At 45.2% G+C, this 26,234-nt stretch overlaps 1 protein-coding gene across 1 annotated transcript; it reads right to left on the reverse strand.

The window, feature by feature from the left end:
- Positions 1-259: 259 nt before the first annotated feature.
- Positions 260-8,902, reverse strand: ran (RAN, member RAS oncogene family). The gene is made up of 6 exons (XM_078554571.1): positions 8,771-8,902; positions 6,655-6,739; positions 5,465-5,590; positions 5,186-5,373; positions 2,339-2,509; positions 260-1,073 (listed from the first exon to the last, which is right to left on the reverse strand). Exons 1-6 carry the CDS (start codon positions 8,804-8,806, stop codon positions 1,029-1,031), a joined length of 651 nt encoding a protein of 216 aa, XP_078410697.1. The 5' UTR covers positions 8,807-8,902; the 3' UTR covers positions 260-1,028.
- Positions 8,903-26,234: the final 17,332 nt, after the last annotated feature.

Here is a 26,234-nt window from a genome sequence, read left to right on the forward strand (position 1 = left end):
AGGTGTGTTTTGGCATCTCAACCATTACCCAAGGTTACCTTGCAACTTTCCTCCATTATCATCCTGTGTATAATAGCTAAAACACAGGACATGTCAAGCCTATAAATTATTCCCAGAGAAACGGTTCATAAATCAACCGGATTATTGCACACTACATCCCCATTATAACATTGCAAAACCCTCAGGGCAGTTATGGGAATATGTTTTGTACTGAATTTGCTAGTTTGTGTATAAACTTACATAAAACATCAGCACTGAATTGTGTGAAGTGTCCCACTCACTGGGAACATTATTTATTCTACCTCAGGTTCTATTAATATTTTATCACTTAAAAGAAAGCAGAACAGTCAGTTCTTTCCATACAGGAGAAAAAACTTTAAAAGGCAAGTTATGTACAGTCATTGTAGTCCCTGCAGTTACAATGCAAGCATTACAAGGGTACAAGCTATCAGAGGCTTCACTTAAAAAGAAACAGCAGCTAGGGCAAGATGTATCACAGAATTAGTTAAGATGCAATGTAAATTCTTTACAGCCACCCAATGGAGTTATTCAGGATTTCTTAATTCCTTAGCCACAAATGGTGGACTAAATACTAGCAAAAACAATGAATTTTGAAAGGAATGCAGTACTTTAATGCCACAATTCATTTAGTCATTTAGAATACAACTTTATTAAGATCACAACTTTATGATCTAAACAAAAAGTTAACAAAAAAGTAGGAATGACATTAACATACAACTTGAAACGATGTATATTGTGATTCTACCTGTATCATAAATTAAATTATGCATACACTCCAATGTTGCAGTCTATCAATACAGTTTTAGTATCAAGTACACAGGTCCAAGTGTGAAGGAAATTGTCATACTGCACACCATTCACTCCCAATTACAACTCCTTTAGCCCCCTAAAGATTTAAAGATTATAAGCAGTTAAGTTCTGTTCAGCTAATTAACTGGCAAACACGCTGCATCACAGGACAGCTGCCTATAAAACTAGGCTGCTGGTGCTTGACTCCAGCCATTAATTCACAGGTCATCATCTTCGTCTGGCAAAGCAGTGCCTTGAGCAACCTGTGATATTTAAAACAAGAGTACACATTTTCAAAAAAAAAATGTTCATTTCATCAAATAGGCAGCATTTATGTACACAAAATGGTGAGTGGGGTGAAGATAATTGAAAGGAGATAGAGTGAAGTCAGTGACATGTGCTCTTTAGAGGGCAATACAGCTACATTAGCAGGGGTCTTCTGGCTAAAAATAACAGGATAGAGCACAAGGATGCAAGGACAAACCGGAGCAATATTTTACATGCAGAATGTGTCAAATCACATTTCCTGCTATTCTCTAATGCAGGCAGTTACTTGCATCTCAAACAGGTTACAAGCAGCAATTTAAAGATCAAAATTTCTACATCCACAACTGTAAAGTGTAGAATGACTGCTATGTAGGAAGTTTTGCAATTGAAACAATCTTCAAAAAAGTACATAATCAGAACAAAAGAGCCTCAAAATTGGACAAAATCACTACTGATCCCCACTTAAGCTCCATAGCACTAACTACCTATGGAGCACAAAGATTTTTACACCTTATTGAATTTTTATAGGAGATGCTTAAATTATGAAGCAATGTTAGTCACACCCTTATGCAATACACAGTACCAAAAGAAATTCACATTTCAGAAATATTTTTTACTAGGCAATTAAAAAAAACCTAATGGGCAGAACATCTCAGGATTATGCACCAAATCTGCTACACCAGCAAATGTATCCAACGTTTTGTCTATAATTAGAAGAGGCTGCTTTAAAGAGCAGTGCTACTGATAATTGGTAGATTTACACTAAACTGGTGTTGTTAACGGTCCAGGATGCCAGTTACAAATCAATCCATAAACTTCAATAAACAGCAGTTATAGAGTCACTAAGATAACAGATGGACAGAGGTACACTGAAGAGATATGTTTCAGCAATTATCTTGCAGATTCTACTTCTGAAACTAAACAGATTTTTTTTTTGCATTTGCCTTCATGAAACTGTTTTCAGAGTAACTAGATAACTAGGGATAAATAAATCACATGCCACTATTAAATGCCTCATGGCAGTCAAGCAGATGTGCTGAAAGGGTAACAACCAAAGAGAATTGAGCATATTTCTGTATCCATATATTCAAGTTCCTCAGCCCGCTCAATTCTAACACTCAATTAAGACTAGAAAAGGAAGTAAAAGATTAAGCACTGGACAAACACTGATGGGAATGTTAAATACAGTTAGTGTGAAATGATTTTTCAAGGCACGAGTGTGGTTTTCAGTAACCCAGTATTACGCCAATAAATACTATACCTTCAGGTCTTCCTCATACTGTGCTGCTAATGCAGGGTCCATCTGAACCTCTGGTGGTGCCAAAGCTGGCATAGCAACAAACTCCAAATTGGGATCTCCAATCAGTTTCCTGGCAAGCCACAGAAATGGCTTCTCAAAGTTGTAGTTGCTTTTGGCAGAAATATCATAGTACTGCAAGGGAGAGAGATGTCAGTGAGCTGTAAAAAAAAAACTCATTTCCACAGTATTAAAAGTTCAAGCAGTTGGGCTCTCTGAAATGTCTTAATATAAAAAGGTCTAAATACAGTACAGGCTACATCACTATTGACAAACTTCATTGATTCAATGAGTATAAACACCAAATAGCTGGAGTAGAAAATTAGGATTTAGAAACTCAGTATGCTTAAAACCAGTGTGGAAATGAGTAATGAGAACATGGAAGGTAACTTCAATACTTGTTTCAAAAACGACAGCTATTACTTTGTAATTTCTTTAACAATTAATTCAAGCGGCTTTTTTTAATATATTCATTCACAGGATGTGGGCATCCCTAGCTAGGCCAGTGTTTATTGCCCATCCCAAATTGCCCCAAAGTGGGGGGTCACCTTCCTGAACTGCAGCAGTCCATGTGGTGTAGGTACACCCACAGCACTGTTAGGGAGTTCCAGGATGGACAGTGAAGGAATAGTGATATATTTCCAAGTCAGGATGGGAGTGACTTGGAGGGGAACTTCCAGGTGGTGGTGTTCCCATTTATCTACTGCTCTTGTCCTTCTAGATGTAGTGGTCATGGGTTTGGAAGGTGATGTCGAAGAAGCCTTGGTGAATTCCTGCAGTGCATCTTGTAGACGGTACACACTGCTGCTACTGTGCGTCGGTGGTGGAAGGAATGAATGTTTGTGGATGTGGTGCCAATCAAGCAGGCTGTGTCCTAGATAGTGTCAAGCTTCAAGTGCCGTTGGAGCTGCACTCATCCAGGCAAATGGAGTGTATTCCTTCACATTCATGACTTGTAGATTGTGGGTAGGCTTTGGGGAGTCGGAAGGCTAGTTACTTGTCACAGAATTCTCATCCTCTGACCTGCTCTTGCAGCTACACGGCTGGTCCAGTCCAGGTTTTGATCGACGGTATTGAATGGATGTCAATGATGGTAATGCCATTGAGTGTCATGGAGATGATTGGATTCTCTCTTGTTGGAGATGGTCACTACCTGGCACAAATGGTACCTGCCACTTGTCAGCCCAAGCCTGAATGTTGCCTAGGTATTGCTGCATGTGGGCACAGACTGCTTCAGTATCAGAGTCATCACGAATGGTGCTGAACATTGTTCAATCATCATCATCAGCAAACATCCCCACTTCTGACCTTATGATGGAGGGTACATCATTGATGAAACAGCTGAAGAAGGCTGGGCCTAGGATACTACCCTGAGGAACTCCTGCAGTGATGTCCTGGAACTGAGATGATTGACCTCCAACAACCACAACCATCTTCCTTTGCGCTAGGTATGATTCCAACCAACAGAGTTTTCCCAGATTACCGTTGACTCCAGTTTTGCTAGGGCTCCTTGATGCCCCAAATTGGTCCAATGCTGCCTATAAAATAACTCCCCTTTGATATGAGTGAGAATGTTTGCAAAGCAGAAATGCCAAACCTTAGTACCTACCCTCAAGAATAAACAGCAAATTCATTGCAGTTCCATGCAGGCAGCTTTATTTCAGGGTTACTGTAAATTGAAGATTTTCACCCACAGGGCTTAATTTTGAATAACCTTCTCACCTGCTTTCGCTCCAGATACACAATATACCAAGCATGCCATATCCCTCCTTGCTAAAAGCCCCAATCTAATGGAACTTTAAGACCTGATCAAATGCAGTGTGCTGAGAAGCCTTTGATCTTGTAGTCACTTTAATCTTGTATAACAGCCAATACTGTACAAAGTTGCTGCTGAGTGCAACAGTAACTGAAATTAGAGGCGAATGTCAAATGTTGTGTCAGCGTTTGTCAAAAATAAACTGGACTTCATTTGAACAATGGGGACAGCACACTCACTTCAGCTTCTGGTTTTGAGAGCCCTCACATTTCATCGTAGAAGTGGCCCTTCAGTAGGGAAGCTACAAATGAATTATAGTGAAAATTTCAACCCCCACAGCAGTCAAAAGTCTGAAGTCAGGACAAATAGCCCTGACTGCCACTTGGATATTAAATAAATGGTTTCAAATGTAATGGCCAAGTTATTTGTCTAAACCCTGTGCTGCTTCCTGCCCACATATGGCTTTCTGTAACCAGCAGACCTTATCTTACATACAAATCTTAGCTTGAACTGTTTGAAAGGCTAGTTTCTTACAAAGTTAGCTGAATAGATTCATCCTGCATGAAGGAAGCTAATCTGACCCAGAATGGCCAGCTTTGAAAATGTTGCTGTGACCTAAAACTTTGTTAACTGGATGGTGGAATAGTCTCAATATTGTACCCTACACTTCTCAACCCACAAACATTTGTCATTAGTAATCCAATAGGTTGTGTCTTTGGCATGGATTTCCAAATTGCAGCCCCAAACTTCAAATAATCCCATCTATCCGATTCCTGTATTACTGTGTTTTTTTTTAATAAGTACATCGCAAAGTTTAACTATGATTTAGGAAGGAACAGTGGGCTGAAACAGCACATTTCCACTGAAGGAATAGTAATTTTTTTAAAAATGTATTTCAGCTGGCTAACAAATGGCGTGGATGTTGGTGAAAACACAGTCAAGATACAGCCTGGACTTTTCTTCCATCGCCGACATTCACTGATTTAGTATATTATACACAGGACCCCTAGCTTAAAAATCTCCCTTTTATATAAAGATATTGACAAAAGCCATACCTGAAGATTTTTCTTCCTATGGAAGACAATAGATTTTGCCTTCACTTTTCTGTCTTTAATATCAACTTTGTTGCCACACAACACAATGGGGATGTTTTCACACACTCGCACCAAGTCTCTATGCCAGTTAGGAACGTTCTTGTATGTCACTCGCGAGGTTACATCAAACATAATAATGGCACATTGAGCTGTTAAATAAAGAAGTGGTAAGAACCCAAGATATACTTTACTGTATACAAAACATTCCATAGTCAAGAACTGCATAACCTAAAGTCTTACCTTGAATGTAATAACCATCTCGGAGGCCACCAAATTTCTCTTGACCAGCAGTATCCCACACATTAAATCTGATGGCACCTCTGTTAGTATGGAACATTAGTGGGTGAACTTCAACACCCAAAGTTGCTGTGAGGGGGTAAATGACAAATTACACTGGCATTAGCGTGGAGCACAAAATTAAGCCCAAACACCCGGTTTGCTGATGAAGTAACAGAGGGTTGATGTGCATATGGACTTTCAAATGATGTTCATTTAAGTTATAAACTGGTTAGCAAAATTAAATCTCTTTAGGGTTAAAGAGGTAGTACCTATGTAATTATGGAATCAGTTAAGGGACAGAAAGCAGACAGTAATAATGAACAATTGTTTCTGACTGGAGGGAAGTGGACTTGGATATCCAAGTGTAATTTCCCAGTCTGCAGATAACAAAGCTCATTGAGGGTAACAGGCTTCAGGAAGACAGGCAGATTGGTACAATGGGCAGCCAAATTCAAGACAGAGAACGTGTGAAGTGATTCATTTTGGTAGGATGAGGAGAGACAATGAAATCTAAAGGGCATAATTCTAAAAGGGTGCAGGAACAGAGACCTGAGGGTGCAAGTATACAAGTCTCTAAGTGGCAGGACAGGTTAAGAAGGCTGTTAAAAAGGCATATGGAATCCATGACTTCATAAAGAGAGTGATAAGAGCACAAAAGGAAGGAAGTTATGCTAAACCTTCATAAAAATAACTGGTTATGCCTCAGCTAGTGTATTGTGTCCAATTCAGGGCACCATACTGTAGTAAGGATGTCAAGGCCTTAACAAAAGATTTACTGGAATGATAGAGGATGAAGGCCTTCTATTACACAGAAATGAGAGAAGCTGAATTGTAGAGGTTATGGGAAGATTGGATACAAACTAACTTTTATTAACCAGTGGCAGAAGAGTCAGTAACTACAGGACACAGATTTAAGGTTATCTGCGAAAGAACAGAAGTGGCATAAATTTTTTTTTTTAAAAAATCAAGTTGTGATTAGGAAGATACTGCCTGAAGTAATGGTAAAAGCAGATGCAATAACATTCAGAAGGGTATTACATAAATATTTGAAGTGGAAAATTTCACATGGCTACTGAAGGAACAAGGGAGTGGGATTACAAATTGACAGAATGGTCTCCTTCGGTGGTGTATCATTCTATTTATATACTTACCTACATACTTCTTTTCAAACTCGCCAGTCAAGTGGCGCTTCACAAAAGTCGTTTTACCAGTGCCACCATCTCCAACAAGTACAAGCTAGAAGAAAGCAAATGTTTGGTTATAGTTACAAACGCTTGGATCCAATCTTCAAATCCATTACAAAAATCAAAGCACGTTTTTATTCAAAATCTAAGGGCATCCTGGAGGGATGCTCTGGTGAATGGACGGTTCAAAGTTATGCTATTTTTGCTTGCCACCCAAGTGGGTTTTGATTGACTTACTTGAAGTTTTGTGAATCTAGGTGGGATAAAGCATCTGCCTATCATGATCCCCAAACTACTTTAGACATATCAATATATCGACCAGCCACTGACCATAAACTAGCAATCATATTTTAAAATTAAAAATGCTGGAATCAGTAAACATACATTTCCCAGTCTGGGAACCACAACCTCCCGCGACTAGGAGTTTCTCTTGTAACATTTCAGAACATCATACAAAAATCCCCCAAAAGGCTCATTGGAACAGTAATGAGAATTAACTCAGTAATTCTCTGAAGTTAGGAACGCCAAGTCAGCATTTCAGTTACACCAAAACAGCTGGCCTCAGGTGAGCATTGAAATACCTGTCATCAGTGCACATCATCACTAAATAGGGTCGGCACACTATCCTGGAGCTCCCAGGGACTAAAGATTTGTCCCTGATCATTACTGAGTACGCGTAAGAAAAAAATCACCTGTCCGTTGAAAAGAAAGTCTCTTTGTCTTCCTACTCTCCTGCCACCGCCACACGACCCCATCAATATTCTGAACATTGTCAACCCTACTATGCACTCTGCATTAAAACTGCAAAATCAAAGTTGGTAACAGTACCAAGGGAACGTGGGAAACAGGACAAATCCTCTGCTTTTTTGTTGAAAAGGGTTCAAAATAAACAGAACCAGAAAAATATTAAAAAGCATAATGCTTAGAATTTTAACTCCTGAAATAAACCGTTAGCTGTGAGTCACCTCGGCTTATTTGTTAAGCAGGTATTGGAGTAAGGCTAAAAATCTTAGAGGGCGCTTTCACAGGTAGCCTTACAAGCAAGGCTTTAAACAGTGGAAGAGCTTCCACTTCAGATTTTCAAAGTTAGCAAGACTTTTTAATGTAAAAATTTTGACAATCCAAGAAGCTGCCACAGTATACACATCTGGCATAGAATAACAAAATGTATTGCTTGCAAGTAGAAAAAACAATGCAATTTTGCCCCTCTTGATTATTATCATTAGCCCTCTCAGTGGAAAGTACATTGGCACGAGCCAATAAAGTGCTGGGTATGGTTCCTGGGATCAAGGACCAGCATCGTCATCATCAGGAAGGGAAATGTACAAAACAGTTCCCTCTTCTTTGAGGGCATGACATACCCCATTTCAGTTTCTCCATGCCTTTTTACTTACCATCTCATTTTCTAGCAACATTATTTTTGTCACATTAAACCAGTTTTTCCTTGTTCTACTCCAACATTGCTTGGGTAACAGTAGCTGCTTATTCCACACAAACCATTGCAGCACTTAATCATGAATCTGCAGAGAACCGATCCTGGCACAAATTCACATTGGTGGGAGTGAGTCAGAATTAGGCCTGATGAGTTGTACTGTTAGTCCATAAGACACATGGCAAGCAATACCAATGCTGTAATAACTGTATTCTGGTGTTTACAAAAATGTTACCAGCGCTCCAAATACACACCCACCTACAATGCAAGTTTTGCCTAGAAAGCTTTCACTGGTATGTAGGATAATAAGAACAGATGGAGGATAGCGACATTGTGACAATCATTTCTTGCAATGAAGCTGAAGCCAAAAGCTCCAATCACATCCGGTATTTTGAAAAATGTCAATACTGCGTGGTTGGACAAAAAGACCCCACATATTGCATTAGGTACCAGACAAATTTCAGATTTTTATTTGAGGGATCCAAAGCCAAACGGTGTTAAACTCAATTTCTAAAACAAAAATTAATCTGAAGCCACTGCCCACCCACATGCTGTAAAAGCTCAATGTAAATCAGCAACTTCAGCGGCAGCACCAAGAAACCGAATTCTGAAATACAAGCATTTACCTTCATTCCAGCACAAGATTCTTACCTTGAACTGAACTTGAGGTTCTCCTTGATCACCCATAGCTCTTTTTTTTTAAAAAAAAAACCTTTTTAAAAAAAAACCAGAAGACTACAATTAGGGCACAAGTCATAATATTTTTCTGTTAAGTGCTTATGTATCTACACAGTGACGATTGAATCCAGACTCAATAAAAAAAACACAAGTCCTGGGTCCCAGTGAATTGTGCAAATGAGGGAGGGAGAGGGAGGGGGGGGGGGAAGCCAAAAAAAAATCTGCCCTTTGAAATGATTAAAAATGGCAAAAAAAAAAGTTCATAGGCAAAAAAAGTTCAAACTTTCCCTCTTTCCCAAGGGAACCCCCCCCCCGCCAACCCGAATCCCTCCCTTTGTAAAAAAAATGAATCGTCCCCTTAAAAAAAAAAGCCGCATCTTAAAAACCGGTGAAAAGCAGCACGAGGGGGGGGGGGAATGTCCTGAACAAAGGGTCTGTCCGCGGGGGGGGGGGGGGGAGCCTGTTTAAAATAACGGGGATGGGGAGGGGGGGATCCCGGGCAATGAATCACCGGGAGGGGGGGCGGCGCGGCCCGGCCCAGCCCGGGGGGGGAGGGGGGGGACCATGTGCTGGCGCCGCCCGGGCCCCTCTCTCTCCACATCCACCCCGCGGCCTGAGGCCCGCACTCCCACCACTGCCCGGCCCGGGAGGCCCAGGGCCGCCGCCGCCATTCACCCGCCCCCTCTAGTTGGGGGGGGGGGGGGGGGTGAAGTGAGGGATGATGCGGCCCAGTCACTGTACCCAGAGCCCAGGCTTTAACCCGGGAACAGGCCCGGAGGCCGGGAAAATGGAAACCATCCCCCCGCCCCCCCCCACACAGAGCGGGGAGGGAGAGGCCGCCGACCCCCCCCCCCCCCCCCGGGAGGATGCTGATCCCTGGGATGGGGATGGGGAGAGCGGGCGGCCCTGGGCGGGATGGCCGCCCCCCTCCCCCGCCTCTCTCGGCGGGACTAGGCCTGAGGCCCGGAGAGCGGGAAATGGCGCCGCGGCCTCAGCAACGGGCGGGAACCGGGCTGCGCTCGGAGCGGCGCCGGGAAGCGGCTCCTCCCCGGGGCTTTCGGCAGCCGCGAGCTCCCCAGTAGGTGGGGATAAGGTTGGGGGTTTGAGGGTCTCCCCCGGGCCGGTGGGGGTAATGAATGCGGCCGCCTCTCTCTCTCTCTCTCTCTCCATCCCTCCCTCCCGCTCTCACCTTCCAGAAGCCTCTCTCACTCAAAATGGACGCTCGAGCCTCAAATAGCCTGCTCAGCGCAGCACGTGACCAACCAGCCCGGCGCGGCCCCGACGCCCAGGCAGAGCGCGACGTGCGCGGCCCCGGCGACCGGACGTTGAAGGGGGAAAGAGAGGCGTGCGCGGCCCCGGCGCCCAGGGTGAGTGCGGCGTCCGCGCCCCCGGCGGCCGGGAGTGGGAGGGGCGGGGTCGGGGGTGGAGAGTGGGACGCGCGCGGCCCCGCGGCCAGGGAGGGAGGGAGCGGCGTGCACCGTGGGCGGAAGAGAGGGGCGGGGCCTACGCGCCATGGGGAGCGTGAAGCGGGGCGGGGTTTGGAGGGAGAGTGGGAGACTGCGCGTGCGCGTGGTGACTGCCCGCGCATGCGCACCGCGACCCCTGGGCACATGCTGCCACCTGAGGTTCCTGCAGCTTTAGTGCTGCAGCCCAGCCCCACATTATAAACTATAGCACAAACTACCAGTGCCAGGGAAAACCAGAAACTGTAATGAAAGCAAAATGATAATGTTGGAAATGCTGCAAACACTCAGCAGGCCAGGCAACATCTGTGAAGAGAGAAACGTCCTCTGTTTACATAAGAAATAGGAACAGGAGCAGGCCATTCGGCCCCTCCAGCCTGCTTCGCCATTCAATAAGATCTTGGTGGATCTGTTTGCGTTTCAAATTCCACATTCCCATCTACCCGTGATAACCTTTGATCCCCCTGCCTAACAGGGATCGACCTACGATAAAAGCAAAATACTGCAGGTGCTGGAAATCTGAAACGAAAACAGAACATGCTGGAAAATCTCAACAGGTCTGGCAGCATCTGTGGAGAGAGAAACAGAGTTAACGTTTCGAATCTATCTACCTCTGCCTTAAAAATATTCAATGACCCCGCCTCCAAGACCTTCCGAGGCAGGGAGGTCCAAAGTCGCACAACCTTCTGAGAGAAAACATTTCTCCTCATCCCTGTCCTAAAGGGGCAACCCCTCATTTTAAAACAGAGCCTCCTAGTTCTAGACTCACCCACAAGAGGAAACATCCTTTCCACGTCCACCTTGTCAATACTGTTCAGGATCTTGTATACTTCAATATAGTCATCCCTCACTCTTATTAACTCCAGTGGAAACAAGCCCAGACTATCCAACCTTTCCTCACAAGAAAACCCACTCATTTCAGGTATCAACCTAATAAACCTCCTCTAAACCGCCTCCATCACATTCACATCCTCCCTTAAATAAGGAGACCAGAACTGCACACAACATTTGAGATGTGGTCTCACCAATGCCCTGTATAACTGAAGCATAACATCCTTACTTTTATGTTCAATCCCTGTCATAATAAAGGATAACATTCCATTAGCCTTCTTAATTACTTGCTGTACCTGCATACTAACTTTTTGTGACTCAAGCACGAGAACACCTAGATCCCTCTGCACCTCGGAATTCTGCAGCCATTCTCTGTATGTAATGCTCTGCCTTTTGATTCTTCCTGCCAAAGTGAACAACTTCACATTTTCCCACATTTCATTCCATCTGTCATATTTTTGCCCACTCACTCACTCAACCTATCTACATCCGTCTGCAACCTCCTTATGTCCTCTTCACAACATACTTTCCTACCTATCTTTGTGTCATCTCCAAATTTAGCTACCATACCTTCACTCCTCTCATCTAAGTCATTGATATAAATTGTAAAAAGATGAGGCCCCAGTACAGACCCCTGTGGGACTCCACTTGTCACATCCTGCCAATCAGAAAAAGATGCATTTATGTATACTTTGTTTTCTGCCAGCCAATCTTCTATCCATGCTAATATGTTACCCCTACACCATGAGATTTTATTTTCTTCAATAACCTTTGATGTGGCACCTTATCAAATGCCTTCTGGAAATCTAAGTACAGCACATCTACAGGCTCCCCTTTATCCACAGTGCATGTTACTCCTTCAGAGAACTCCAATAAATTTGTTAAACATGATTTCCCTTTCACAAAACTATGCTGACTCTTCCTGATTACCTTGCGTTTCTCTAGGTGCCCAGCTATAACCTCCTTAATGATCGATTGTAACAACTTCCCCATGACAGACGTCAAGCTAACTGGCCTATAGTTTCCTGTTTTCTGCCTCTCTTCTTGAATAGAGGGGTTATATTTGCTATTTTCCAATCTGATGGAACCTTTCCAGAATCTAGGGAGTTTTAGAAAATTAACACCAGCGCATCTACTACCTCATTAGCCACCTCTTCTAAGACCCTAGGATGAAGTCCGTCAGGAGACTTGTCAGCCCGCAGCTCCATCAGTTTGCTCAGTACTGCTTCCCTAGCGATTGTAGTTTCACAAGTTCCCCTCTCCCTTCCACCTCCTGATTTACAGCTATTACTAGAATGTTTTTTGTATCCTCTATAGACCTGTTGAGTTTTCCCAGCATTTTCTGTTTTTATTTCAGATTTCCAGCATCCACAGTATTTTGCTTTTATTCTAACAGCATCGGCCAGTTGGATAGACTGTGTGCACAGTGTGTTTCAGGCATTTCACAACCAGTGGGCACCAGAGGAACTGGAATGCTTCATTGACAACTGGAATCAAATTTCAATTTAATTTGTTATGTTTAAATTTTTATTTAATTAATTGGTTATGGATTGTGTCCCTAAGGCAAAAAAAACAAAAGCCTGCATTTATATAGCACCTTTCACCACCGTCAGATGTCTCAAAACACTTTACAGCCAATAGGGTACTTCTGAAGTGTCGTAGTTGTTGTAATATTGAAATGATAGCAGCCAATTTGCACACAGCAAGTTCCCAGAGACAGCAATGGAATAATGGCTGGATAATCTTTGTTTTCTGATGGTGACTGAGGAATAAAAATGGCCCTGAACACCAAGATGAACTCACCTTCCCTTCTTCAAAAAAGTGCGACAGAATCCTTTACATCTGCCTGAGGGGTCGGTTAAATGTCTCATTGGGAAGACAGCACCACTGACAGTGCAGCACCCCACCTCAGTACTGCAATGTGGTTTCAGCCTAGCTTCTTTAGCTGGAGTGGGAGTTGAATCCACAACCCTCTGACACAGAGGCAATTGAGCCTCACAGGCAGCAGAAGTCGTCATTTTCTACCTTTTCATTGACAATGACGCCTGTCATCAAATGGATGGACTGTTGAGTTGAATGACCTGTTTATGCAATAGATTCAATGTAACTCGACGTAATTCTTAAGATTCAAGTTCAGCCTACAGGTTAGGCTATTGGCTAAAGTTGACAATAAAGGTTTGTAACCAGAGGAATATCCCACAGGGAGCTCTGAATGGAACAATGCAGGAGCATCTGGGAAGCAGTTGGTAAACAGTTTGAGCAGAGCTGAATATAACTACAAATGCTTACAATATAGCCTGCAGCTGTTCCTCCAGAGTTAGTCCTAAACTGCTTACTGCAGGAGACAATTGGACACTGTAAGGTTTTAAAATGAAACCACTTGTCCGTAAAGGAATCATCCAGCACAAAAGGAGACCATTTGGCCCATTGTACCAGTGCTGACTCTTTGAAAGAGCCATCCAATTAGTCCCACATCCCTCTCCTTTCCCCAGGGCCCTAAAAAAATCTCCCCCTTCTGTAGCATAAAGGTGTTCGGCGTAGCAAGGGTTAACATGGGACTGGCAAACAGTACCACCCACGGTATGATGTAGAGAGTCACATGACAGTAGACAGGAGGCAGAGCTGTATGGAGAGACTCAAGTAGATTTCAGCATGGAGTTAGCTCCTAGTTTGGGCTATACTTTGTACGTATGTAAATAGTTATGCACTACCAATAAATACTAACTGATCAACATTACAAGCCTCTGAACCCCTTTGTGAGACCGACTGAACAAACCCTTACAACACCTTCAAGTATTTATCCAATTCTTTTTCGAAAGTTACTACTGAGGGTCTCTCATTGTTGGTACCATTCTAGTGAATCTCCTCTGGGCCTTCCCCAATGCCAACATTCCTCCTACAGTGTGGAACCCTGAATACTCCAGCCTAACCAAGAGTTATAAAGATTTGTCATTATTGATGAAACTTTGTGGGGGAAGACAGTGGTGTAGTGGTAATGTCACTGGAGTAGTAATCCAGAGACCCAGGCTAATGTCTGGGGTAAAGGATTCAAATCCCACCATGGTAACTAATGGGAAATGAAGTTGAAATCTGGAATTGGAAGCTAGTCTCTGTAATACTGACCATGAAACTTTCATCAATTGTCATTAAAAACCTACCTGCTCAGATGCCCTTCAGGAAAGGAAATCTGCCATCCTTACCTGGTCTGGCCTACATGTGACTCCCAAAACAGTGTGGTTGATTCTTAACTACCCTCTGAAATGGCCCAGCAAGTTCAAGGGTAATTGTGGATGGACAACAAAGATGGCCTTGTCAGTAATGCCCACATATAATAAAAGACTAGTATCCAGAGAATGTGGATAATATGAAAGTTCTGTAAGTAAATGGCTGGTATCAATAAAATGCGACCATGAAACTATCAAGAATCATAGAGATCTACAGCACAGAAAAAGGTCCTTCAGCCCATCGAGTCTGCACCAGTCAAACAGGGACCTAACTATTCTAATCCCATTTTCCAGCACTAGGCCGGTAGCCTTGTATGCCATGGCATCGCAAGTGTCAACTTGTGAGTAAAAAGCAAACTAGCCCACTGGTGTCATTTAAGGAAGAAAATCTGCTGTTGTTACTGAGTCTGGGCCTATATGTGACTCCAGTCCCCACACCAATGCAGTTGATTCTGAAGTGGCCCAGCAAGACCCTCAGTGTGTCAAACAACCTCTAATTAAAGAAGACAGCCTACCACCACCTTCTCAAAGGGCAACTAAGACGTGGCAATAATGGCACACTTGCCAGTGGCGCCCGCATCTCAAGAATGAATAAAATCAGAAAAATGTCCAGAGCCATCAAATACCCAGCAGTGAGATCCTGTAGATAGCCAGAAACACCCTTATTCACTCAGAAAGGAATCACTTAGGAAAAGCATAGGATTAAATGTTACACTTGGAACACAATCCAACAGCAACAAAGAGGAAGCACCTTCACAAAACACACTGGGCAGAGTATTCCAGTCCCACCAGCAATGGGAAGCTTGGCAGGAGGGAGGAGCTTAATTTGGCCGGAAGCCAAAAGTCAGTTTCCTGATGGTGGGATGAACTTTAGCAATTCAGTTCTTGAGACTTTAAAGACGGGTTAAAGGTGGGTCAAGCTTCCTGATGAACAATGTCAGGAAGCCCTTTCGTATGAGCATTAGCATGTCCTGCATGCTCATTAAAAGGCCATCTCGCTGGAATTAAGTGCCCCCTCCAAAGGAAGTCCCGTGCCAGCAGGAACTTAGAAGGTTAACATTCACATCTGTATATCGGTGGCATGCACGTACCTGGTGAGCTTGACTTCTTCCTCGACTTTGGAGCGAGTAGACGCTGCTTTGGCCGCCTTGGTGACCGCTCAGAAACCTCAGATCAGGTGCCGACAGGCCGAACAGCACATTGGCTGGACACAAGAGACAGGCTGAGGGGGGGGAAGGGTGGAGGGCTGTCCAGGGAAGGAAGACAGACTGTCCAGAGCAAGCTGGGAGGCAGGGAGGGAATGGGAGGGTGCAGGGAGGTGGGATGGAGGGAAGAGCCTTGCTTCTTGGTTCTGGGGGTGTCCTGTGGTTGGGTGGGAAAGGGGGCTTCTAGACAAGGATGGTGGGAGACAGATGGTCTTAGAGGGAAGGGTCCGTGCTGTCTACAGTGGGGTCCTGGGTGTTGAACTGAGGATATTGGGCAGTGAGGGAACAGACACAGAGTGAGGGGGGAGTGGAAGGTGGTAAGGTGGCAGGTCCAGGGTGACAGTCTAGTAGCTGAATGTTTCATTTGTGGTGGGGGGGGGTATGAAAACAGACAAATCAGGTGGCTTGGATAATGGGAGGGGTCAGGGTCAAGGTGGGCATGAGGACAATAACGGGTGTAGGCTCAGAGAGTAGAGAAGGCTTGTGTAGAGCCCTTGGGGACAACAGATATCCCCATAGGATCTGGCTGATGACGGCATTCTGCTGTCCACAGAGTGCTGCTGAGAAGAGCTACAATGCCACATATGCCTCCACCAGGTCCTAGATTGAGCAGACAATAGGCCTCCTAAAGATGAGGTCCAGATATTTGGACCTTTCAGGTGGGGCACTCCACTCAGTCTGTGTCCCAGATCATCATTGTCTGCTGTACCCTGCATAACTGCATGTTACAAAAAGGAGATTGTCTTGACTGAGGGGGTTATGGAGGACCGAGATGTCTCCTCTGACAATAAGGACGGTGAACGGGATGGTGCTATCATAGAGCCACATGCAAAGGCCATTGCAAGGGTACAATGAGGCAAACAATCTGATAGCTAACAGGTTCCAGGCAGAGTAAGCTGCTGAGACATGTTCTTTACTCTTTGGTTTGCTATCCTCTGCTGGCTGGCAGCCCCCAGCTCCTTTTTGGTAACGTGCCTTGATACATGATAGTGAATCAAATTGCACAACTTAATGCTGGGGGTTGGATCCTTTGCTTGTGCCAAACTGTGCTGATATACAGAGCCCTGGCGCTAAATGCGCGCATTAGAACCAGCTAAGCACTCCGCTCTCCTCCAAACTCGGGCACCTGGAAGTAGAATTGAGATTTTCCCCATGTCCTCACAAAGTCCGTGTGCCTGTCTACATGGAAGCAACATGAAATCTAACCTCGGCAGGGATGCACTCATGTCTCACTCACACCTGCTCCTAATGGGGGACAGACCTTGCTGAGAGCTCTTTCAGGCACAACCAGATAGATGGGTCCACAGGGAGAAGCAACATGAGAGAGAACACCATTTGGCCCCTCGAAATCGCTCCTCCATGCAGATTGATTAGGGAAGATGGTGCTCCTGTCTCCCGATCACCACGTGCCCACAGTAAACCCATATCCCTTAACATCTTTATCACACTGAAAAGTTTCAAGGTTCCTTTGGAGTCCACTCACTGAGAGTGCCTCGGCTGCGTGGGTTGTTGAGTAGTAACCAGTCTGGAGCCTCCAATTGAAGAGACTCCTACAAGCCTTAGTCCTGGTTTGCCTTCGTATTAGTGCAAGAGTGTGATCCGTCATTGTGACCACTCCAGCCAAGGTAAACATCTTTTCTGCATGGACTCTGCTGAGGCCTGTTAGAGTTGCTGATGCTTCACATGGATAGTCTCATAGTCCTCGCCATGGTCCAGCACACAGGCCCATTCTACTCTCTCTCACCTCATGGACTAAGAACCCAGTCCTTTAATGAAGTCCAGTGAACTTTGGTGGCAATCCCTTGATGTGAGGTCTGATCCTCCCCTTGATAAGGAGATGAGCAGGCCAAGCAAATCTCCAAGCGAGATCTGACAAAGTTCTTCAGTCAACTGCGCACACCTCTTTAATCCTACACTCAATCCCTCTTGTAGTCAAGGCTAACTTGCCTGTTGCCTCCTTACCTGCAGCCTCACCGGCTCAGTGTAAGATTGAACAAGGACAGCCAGGAATTATTGGACGTGCACGCCTCGTCATTCTCCAAACATCTAAGGAAGCCCCTATTTTTTTTTTTGCCTGGACCACAATGCAGAGCTTAGCTCTTTAAACCCTCAAACTGCATCTACTGTGTTCCCTGTCACTCACACGGTCTGTTTAACTCCCGTCAAGTACTCCTGGCATCCACCCACCTCCCCCATCAGGACACCAGCAGCAGGAGGTGCAATGACCTCACTGGAAACTCTGCGCAGACATCATTCTCAGAACCTGGTGAGCTGCAAGTAATGGATTGCACAATGTGTGCCCAGGCCGCACACTCACAAACGATGGTCAGTGTTTAAACATGCACATGCGGGATTATTGAGTAATCACAATGTTGATAATGTGAGGGAAGTGAATCTATAGGAATTCATTATCGGACTCTGATAGGGGACCACATTCCAGATCCTTAAATGCTCGCGACCATTGAAGCAACGAGCAGCAAGATGGAATCCAGGAAACTTCCAAACTGTGCAAGTGAACATATATTGATGTCTAGGTGCAGCCCCGACATCCACAGCTGAGGTGGAGGCAGCCTGCTGGCTGCAATGCCCTGTTGACTGTGATGACTTTGGCGGGTATCCTCTGGTGGTCCAAGGCCCAGAGGGTCCCATCCAGCTAAGGGTCTCCTGCTCAGGTGCAGGTTCACCTCCTTGGCCTGACCTGTTGGAGGTGAAGGGTCACTAGCAGAGGGGAGGTAGAGTGGCAGGGCACCCTTGGAGTGTCCTGGGATGAAGCCCCCAGGATGCCTGGCTGTCACTCTTGCTTCCAGTGGGTGCCTGATGGCACCTCCCGGACTCCTTGAGGAGAAGGGACATCTGGAGGGGGCCGAGGTGCCCAGTCCCGCTCTCACCTGGCCACTGCTGCACTGCACCCATGGCTAGAGTGACGGAGTGCAGGTCAAAGCACATATTCAGCAGACACTGTGGGTTCTGCTGGACCTGGGGCTCCAAGGCGGCCGCCACCCTTTCCATGGAGGCAGCCAAACACTCGCATGGCGGAGTCACAACATCAGACAGAACGTGGACCGACTCCTCCAGCCTTCGGTCCAGTCTGCGCATGGCCTCTGGCATCTCTGCCTGATGTTCCCCTGTCTGTCTCTGTATCTCCATCGGGTCTCTTATGGCCAAGTCTAGAGGCTCATCATCTGCATGGGGCTGAGCAGGGGCCTGGTCTCCAGCACTCCTCCGAGTGTCAGAGACCTCAGCTGTCACTTCGTCTGCCAGCTGTGGACCCATGTCTGTGACGTGCTCACCAGATTGTGACCCTGAACCTATTGTAAAACATGCACCCACCGAGGTGACAGTATCTGCTCTGGTGGAGGGTGCAGGTTAATCTCGTGATGGTGAATCTTCTGAGGCTTCGGAGACATCCTCCTCAGAGGGTTTGGAAATGGAACTGTGGCTGGTCTCCGTTGTCAGCCTCCCCCTTTTTATCCTTGTAACAAGAATGGAGAAATGGAGGATTTAGTGGATGCCTAAACAGGTTCCTTAAATAAAGCAATGTGTTATTCTGTGGGTGCAGCTGACAACTGCAGACTGGAGGCATCCTTACTGGCTTCCTGGGGGAGTCCTATCTCTCCTTTAGCACAAGCACAGTCCTGCTCCTCCCCGGCTAGCTCAGTGACCTCCTCCTCATACAGGGTGGAAATCGAATGTCTGGAACGCCATCTCTGATCTTTGTCTGCTCCCTCTTATTGTGGGCGTTTTTATCCTGCAGACAGACACAAGGATTGATTGTCATCCCAATGGCTACATGAGCAGTTTAGGAGCATGCATGCCTATGTCAGCTGCTGAGCCCTCTCAAGTAAGCGATTAACAAGCAGGATGTCCTGCAACTGATAGAAGATTGAGAGCAGGAAGTGAGTGGTAAACATTCAGTGCACACGTCCCATCTTCTACTGAGTCCTGCAACCCAAACTCCTGCCCGACATCCCTCTGCACTCACACCCTTACACTGCCTGATGCCCTTACGAGTGTCACTTTGCAGTGAGAAGCTGGTGCCACTTATCCTGGTGGAGACCAGGTTGTTCCTCATCGTTCTTCACTGCTCAGCAGATCTTTGGTGGGCCCCATGGCGCTAACCTCTATTGCAACCTCCACCCAGGCCGTTGTGGTCAGCAGAGAGGGCCTCCTGCTGCCATCCCTGGGAAACAGCACCTCCCCCCTTTCCTGGATGGCCTGGAGGAGAGTCTGCAGGGAGCCCCGCTGAACTGTGAGGCCGCACATTGTCTGGTCAGTGATATCCTGGTCTTAGCAGAATCCCGAGCTCCTGGCCTGCAGGGAGTGAATGGCTGTCTGGGTGCCCTTTAAATATGGCACCTGGACCTTCAACCCCATGGGGTAACGGCAGGTATGATGACTTCGTGTCCACCCTGCTGTGAGATTTGGCAAGGTCCTTGCAGATACATACATCATGAGCTGAACAGCGCAAGATTGCACCTGGTCAGCCCCTCACAGTGGAACCACTTTCACTTTCACAGCCACCACCGAACTTAGACTCCAGAATGGAACATTCTGGCCATTAACAACAATCACACATAGTAGACTTGTTAGCAAAATTAAAACCTACGAGATTAAAGGGACAATGACAGTATTGCTACAAAATGGGCTAAAGGATATAAAGCAGAGCGTAGTGGTGAACTGGAGAGATGTAGGCACTGGTGTTCCCCAGGGATCAGTAAATGATACAAAACTAGGAAATGTAGTAGACAATGGGGAGGATAGGAACAAATTTCAGGAGGACATCGACAGAATGGTAAAATAAGCTGACACATGGCAGATGAAATTTAATGTGGAGAATTGTGAAGTGATAGATTTTGATTGGAAAATCTTGGTGTACACATCATTGAAGCTGGTGGGACAAGTTGAAAAGGGTTGAAAAAACATACAAAATCCTACGCTTTCTAAACAGAGATAGAGTACAAAGGCAAGGAGGTTATGCTAAGTGTCATGTCCCTAAGACATGAAAGAGATCATAAAGTGTCTAATTAAACCTTACCTTTTTGTTTAATTAAAAAGTGACAGTCGGCTACCGTTTTTGGAAATTTCCACAGCAGTTACAGGACAAAAGCTCAACACACAACCTTGTGGAATCTCACACCTCTCATTGTGAGGACACATTACAATCAATGAAACCAGGGACCAGCAGATGATCCATCTCCCCAGCCTGGGCTATATTAGTGGGCAACATCACATGACCCAAGCTTCTGTACTTTGGAAAGTTTTAATATTACATTCAAAACAGAAACAAAAATACCTGGAAAAACTCATTACATTTCCAGACCCACCACTCAGCCTATTGTTTAAACTCCAGCCTGCGAACGTCAAATCAGGACTCCAGGCTGACCAACAGTCTACATCAAGTCTAAGTCTCCTCGGAGCCTGTTTCTCTGCAAGATTCCTGCCAATGCCTGCGGAGCAGACCAACTCCCTGTATACCAACCTCATCTCGCTGTATACCTCAACTCCCTGTATACCAACCTCATCTCGCTGCCTCACCATCAACTTTAAAGGAATTCTGCAAAATCCTGCTTCAGTTAACTCCTCCATGGAGGAACTCTCACTGGACTCTCACTTTCTGGACTCTGGCAATCACATGAACTGATATCCATATCTCAGGTGCTTTTTCTTTTAAGGTATTCGTAGCTGTAAAAGCTCCTCTTAGTGTGTGTGTGTGTGTGTGTGTGTGTGTGTGTGATGTGTGTGTGTGTGTATGATGTGTGTGTGTGATGTGTGTGTGTGTGTGTTGTGTTGTGTGTGTGTATGTGTGTTGTGTGTGTGTGTGTGTTGTGTGTTGTGTGTGTGTGTGTATGTGTGTTGTGTTGTGTGTGTGTGTATGTGTGTTGTGTGTTGTGTGTGTGATGTGTGTGTGTGGATGTGTGTTGTGTGTGTGGTGTGTGTGTTGTGTGTGTGTGTGTGTAGTTGTGACCATTCCCTGGATTTGAATGTGTGAATAAACTATACTTCTTCTGATTTAACCCTAAAGAGAGTTTGCTGTAGGTCACTTTAAAAATTGACCTCGCAAAAACATGCCCACATGAACCTGTTTCAGTCACCTATAGGATTTGGAGAAGAAGATTCCAGATGTTTTTCCTGCTTACTAACACCTTAATCAGATGTCAGCTGTGGTAGCACTCTGGCCTTGACGTCAGAAGGTCGTAGGTTCAAGTTCCACTCCAGAGAAATAAGCGTATATAATGGAGCTAACACTCACCGTGCAGTCCTAAGGGAGCCACAACTTATCTCAAAACTTAAAACACCTCTGCTTGTGGACAGGCTGCAAGGAAACTAAAGGAGTTCAGTTTTGCCTCCCTCCTCTGTCTGTAACAGACCGCTGGTTCGGTGCCTGCCGGAGCACTGTTAACAATTCTGGGCACCCCACCTTAGAAAGGATGTCAAGACCTTGGAGAGGAAACTGTATTAAGATGGAAACAGGGATGAGAGACTTCAGTTATGTGGAGGGACTGGGGAAGCTGGGATTGTACTCCTTAGAGTAGAGAAGGTTAAGAGGAGATTTAATAGGGGTGTTCAAGATCATGGGGTTTTGATAAATTAAATGAGAAAATTGGGCTTGTTTGCAATGTCACCACCAGCCGCTGCACAGGTTCACACATGAAAACTAGCCACATGGGCAATGTACCAGGGGGACTGTCAGTACAGCTGTACCCTCGTCTGAAAGAAAGAACTTGCATTTATATAGAGCCTTTCACAACTGCAGGGGGTCCCACATCACTTTACAGCCAATGAGATACTTTGGAAGTGAAGTCACTGTTGTAAGATAGGAAACACAGCAGCCAATTTGTGCACAGCAAGCTCCCACAAACAGCAGTAACTAGTCATCATCTTTTTTTAGTGATGTTAGTTGAAGGATAACTATTAGCCCAGGGACCAGGGACCAGTCCCCTGCCCTTCTTCAAATTAGCGGCATGGGATTTTTTTTTTTGTGTCTACCAGAGAAGGCAGAGGGGGCCTTGGATTATCGCTTCGTTCACAGGACTGCATCTGTGGCAGTGCAGTACTCCCTTAGGACTGCGCTGTGAGTGTTAGCTAGATTAAGGTAAGTCCGGGGTATTGGGTGGGGTGGGTTTGGGCACTTATGGAGGGGGCGGGGGCGGGTGAGGGCTGGTGGGTTTTGGAGAGCAGGCGGGCAGGAAGAAAGGGGGGGTACCGTCTTAGAGGGGCTGCCCCTCCCTGATGCACAAAGGGCATAGCCCCGAAGATAGTAACCCCCCCTTCCTTCCCGCCCTTTTTATAAAGTTTGTTTTAAAAAACAGCCACTCCCACCTGATTGCCCACGCCAACCGTGTTAAGGAAGGGCATCAGGCTCAATATGGCGGGTGGGCTGCCGATTTTGGCGCCCACTCACCTTCCGTGTTATGGGCGTGAGTTCGGGGCTGGGTGGGTAGGTGGTGGAGTTGGCACCAGCTCTATTTTACGTGCCCCTCACCCCCACCGAAAACACGCCCAGCGGGGGCATGTAAATCGCAGCCCCAAGTGTCACTCACTACACGGGGCAGGTGGTAGGGAAGGGATGTTGGATGTTGAGGAAATTCAGAGGGTACAGTATCAATTCCAACGCATTTCACATCTCACATTTCAACTGAATTATCCTGAAAAAAGCAGTTGCTATCTGGCTGATCTGAGGCCATGTCAAGGCCGAGAGACACTGTCAATCAACAAATGCTCTACTCAGCAGTTAGACTCTAATTGACCCCAGGAGGTATGTTAGGAAAGCTTTTAAACACAATTAAATAATTCCTCATGATTCAGGCTTGAGTCTGTGGTCCAAATGAAAGTATATTACTCAGGCACCAGTAGTATAATAATTATCATGGTTATACAATAGATTCATACAATTTGGTTTCTTGCAGGCACAAGGTGATCATACAAACATAAGAACATATAAATTAGGAGCAGGAGTAGGCCATTCAGCCCCTCGAGCCTGCTCCACCATCTGATACGATCATGGCTGATATGATTGTGGCCTCTACTTTCCTGCCTACATCCTTTGACTCCCTTGTCAATCAAGAATCTAACTCTCTCAGCCTTAAAAATATTCAATGACCCTGCCTCCGCTGCTCTCTGAGGAACAGAGTTCCACAGATTAACGACCCTCTGAGAGAAAAAAATTTCCTCTCATCTCCGACCTAAATGGGAGACCCCTTATTTTTAAACTGTGTCCCCTAGTTCTAGTCTCTCCCACAAGGGGAAACGCCCTCCCACATCCACCCGGTCAAGTCCCCTCAGGGTCTTATATGTTTATATATAGTCTCCTTACCTAAGGCAAGATATACTTGCCACAGAGGGAACGCAGCGAAGGTTGACCAGACTAATCCCTGGGGTGAAGGGATTGTGCTAAAATAAAAGATTAAATAGACTGGGCCTTTATTCTGCGGAGTTTAGATGAATTAGAGGTGATCTCATTCCAACGTACAAAATTCTTACCGGGCTCAATAGAGTAGATGCAGGAAGGATGTTTTCCCTAGCTGGGGAGCCTAGAACCAAGGGACTCAGGGCAAAATCTTCGGCAGGACTGGAAATTCCATGCCAAAGTCAACAGACTTTTGGCTGCTCTCCAAATTTACTGGTCCCACCCACACCGAATCCCGCCGTGGGCAAGACCGAAAAATCCTGGGCCCAGTCTCAGAATAAGGGGCAGACCATCAAGGACTGAGGTGAGGGGGAATTGCTTCACTCAGAGGGTGGTGAATCTTTAGAATTCTCTGCCCCAGAGGGCTGTGGATTGTTGAGGATGTTCAAGACTGAGATTGATGGATTTCTACATATTAAAAACATCAAGGGATACGGGGATAGTGCAGGAAAATGGTGTTGAAGCTGGTAGATCAGCCGTGATCTCATTGAACGGTGAGGTGGGCTCGAAGGGCTGAATGACCTCCTCCTGCTCCTATTTCTAATATTCTTACGTTTCAGTGAAATCGCCTCTCATTCGTCCGAACACCAATAGATACAGGCCCATCCTCCTGCCCAATCTTTCCTCATAAGATAACCCCCTCATCCCAGGAATCAGTCGAGTGAACCTTCTCTGAACTGCTTCTAATGCAGTTATATCCTTTATTAAATATGGAGACCAAAACTGTACAAAGTACTCCAAATGTGGTCTCATCACCACCCTGTACAGCTGTAGCAAATGGAACCTTTATATTCCATTCCCCTTGCAACAAATGACAAAATTCCATTTGCCTTCCTAAACACTTGCTGTACCTGCATACTAACTTTTTGTGATTCATGTACCAGGACACCCAGATCCCTCTGTACCACAGAGTTCTGAATTTTTTCCCCATTTAGGTAATATGTTGCATTTCTATTCTTCCTGCCAAAGTGGACAAATTCACATTTTCCTACATTATACCCCATCTGCCAAATTTTTGCCAATTCACTTATCCTATCTACGTCCCTCTGCAGATTCCTAATGTCCTCTTCACAACTTACTCTCCTACCTATCTTTGTGCCATCAGCAAAATTAACAACCAGACATTCACTCCTTTCATCCAAGTCATTGATATAGATTGTAAATAGTTGAGACCCCAGCACTGATACTTGTGGCACTCCACTAGTTACAGGGAGGCGGTGGCATAGTGGTATTGTCACTGGACTAGTATTCCAGAGACCCAGCGTTTGAATCCCATTGTGGCACACGGTGAAAGCTTGAATTCAAATCTGGAGTTAAAAGTCTGTTGATGCCAATTGTTGTGAAAGCCCACTAATGCCCTTTAGAGGAGGGAATTTGCTATTCTTACCTGGTCAGGCCTACATGTGACTGACTCTTAAATACCCTATGAACAAGGACAATTAGGGAAGGGCAATAAATGCTGGCCTAGCCAGTGACACCCACATCCCATGACTGAATAAAAACACAAAAAAGATCCACTTATCCCCACTCTGCCATCCATTCATGCTAATATGTTACCCCCAACACCATGACCTCTTATTTTGATGTGACACCACATTAAATGCCTTCTGGAAACCCAAATACACCATATCTACAGATTCCCTTTAATCCACGTTGTTTGTTACTTCCTCAAAGAACTCTAATCAATTAATCAAACAAATTTTTCACAAAACCATGTTGATTCTGCCTGATTATTCTGCATTAAGATTTTCTAAGTGCCCTGCTAATAGATCCTATCATTTTCCCTATTACAGATGTTAGGCTAATTGGCCTATAGTTTCCTGCTTTCTGTTTCCCTCCTTTCTTGAATAGGGGAGTCACATTTGCTACCTTCCAATCCGATGGGACCTTTCCAGAATCGAGGAATTTTTGGGAATTTAAAACCAATGCATCTACTTTCTCAGAAGCCACTTCTTAAAAGACCCTAAGGTGAAGTCCATCAGGACCTGGGGAGTTGGCAGCCTTTAGTTCTACTTATTTTCTCAGTACCTTTCCCTGGTCATTGTAATTATTTTAAGTTCCTTTCTCCCTTTCACCTCTTGATTTACAATTATTTCTGGGGTGATATTTGTGTCTTCTATAACGAAGACAGACTCAAAATATATATTCAATGCATCTGCTATTTCCTTATTTCCCTTTATTTATTCCCCATTCTCACTCTCTAGATGTTCCACGCTCACTTTAGACACTCTTTTCCTTCTTAAATGCCCGTAGACACTCTTACTGATCAAACTTGCCCTCTGTAGATATTGTCCCTCCTTCTGTCCC

The sequence above is a fragment of the Cetorhinus maximus genome, chromosome 12, assembly GCF_964194155.1.
Source record: "Cetorhinus maximus chromosome 12, sCetMax3.hap1.1, whole genome shotgun sequence".
Taxonomy (NCBI): domain Eukaryota; kingdom Metazoa; phylum Chordata; class Chondrichthyes; order Lamniformes; family Cetorhinidae; genus Cetorhinus; species Cetorhinus maximus.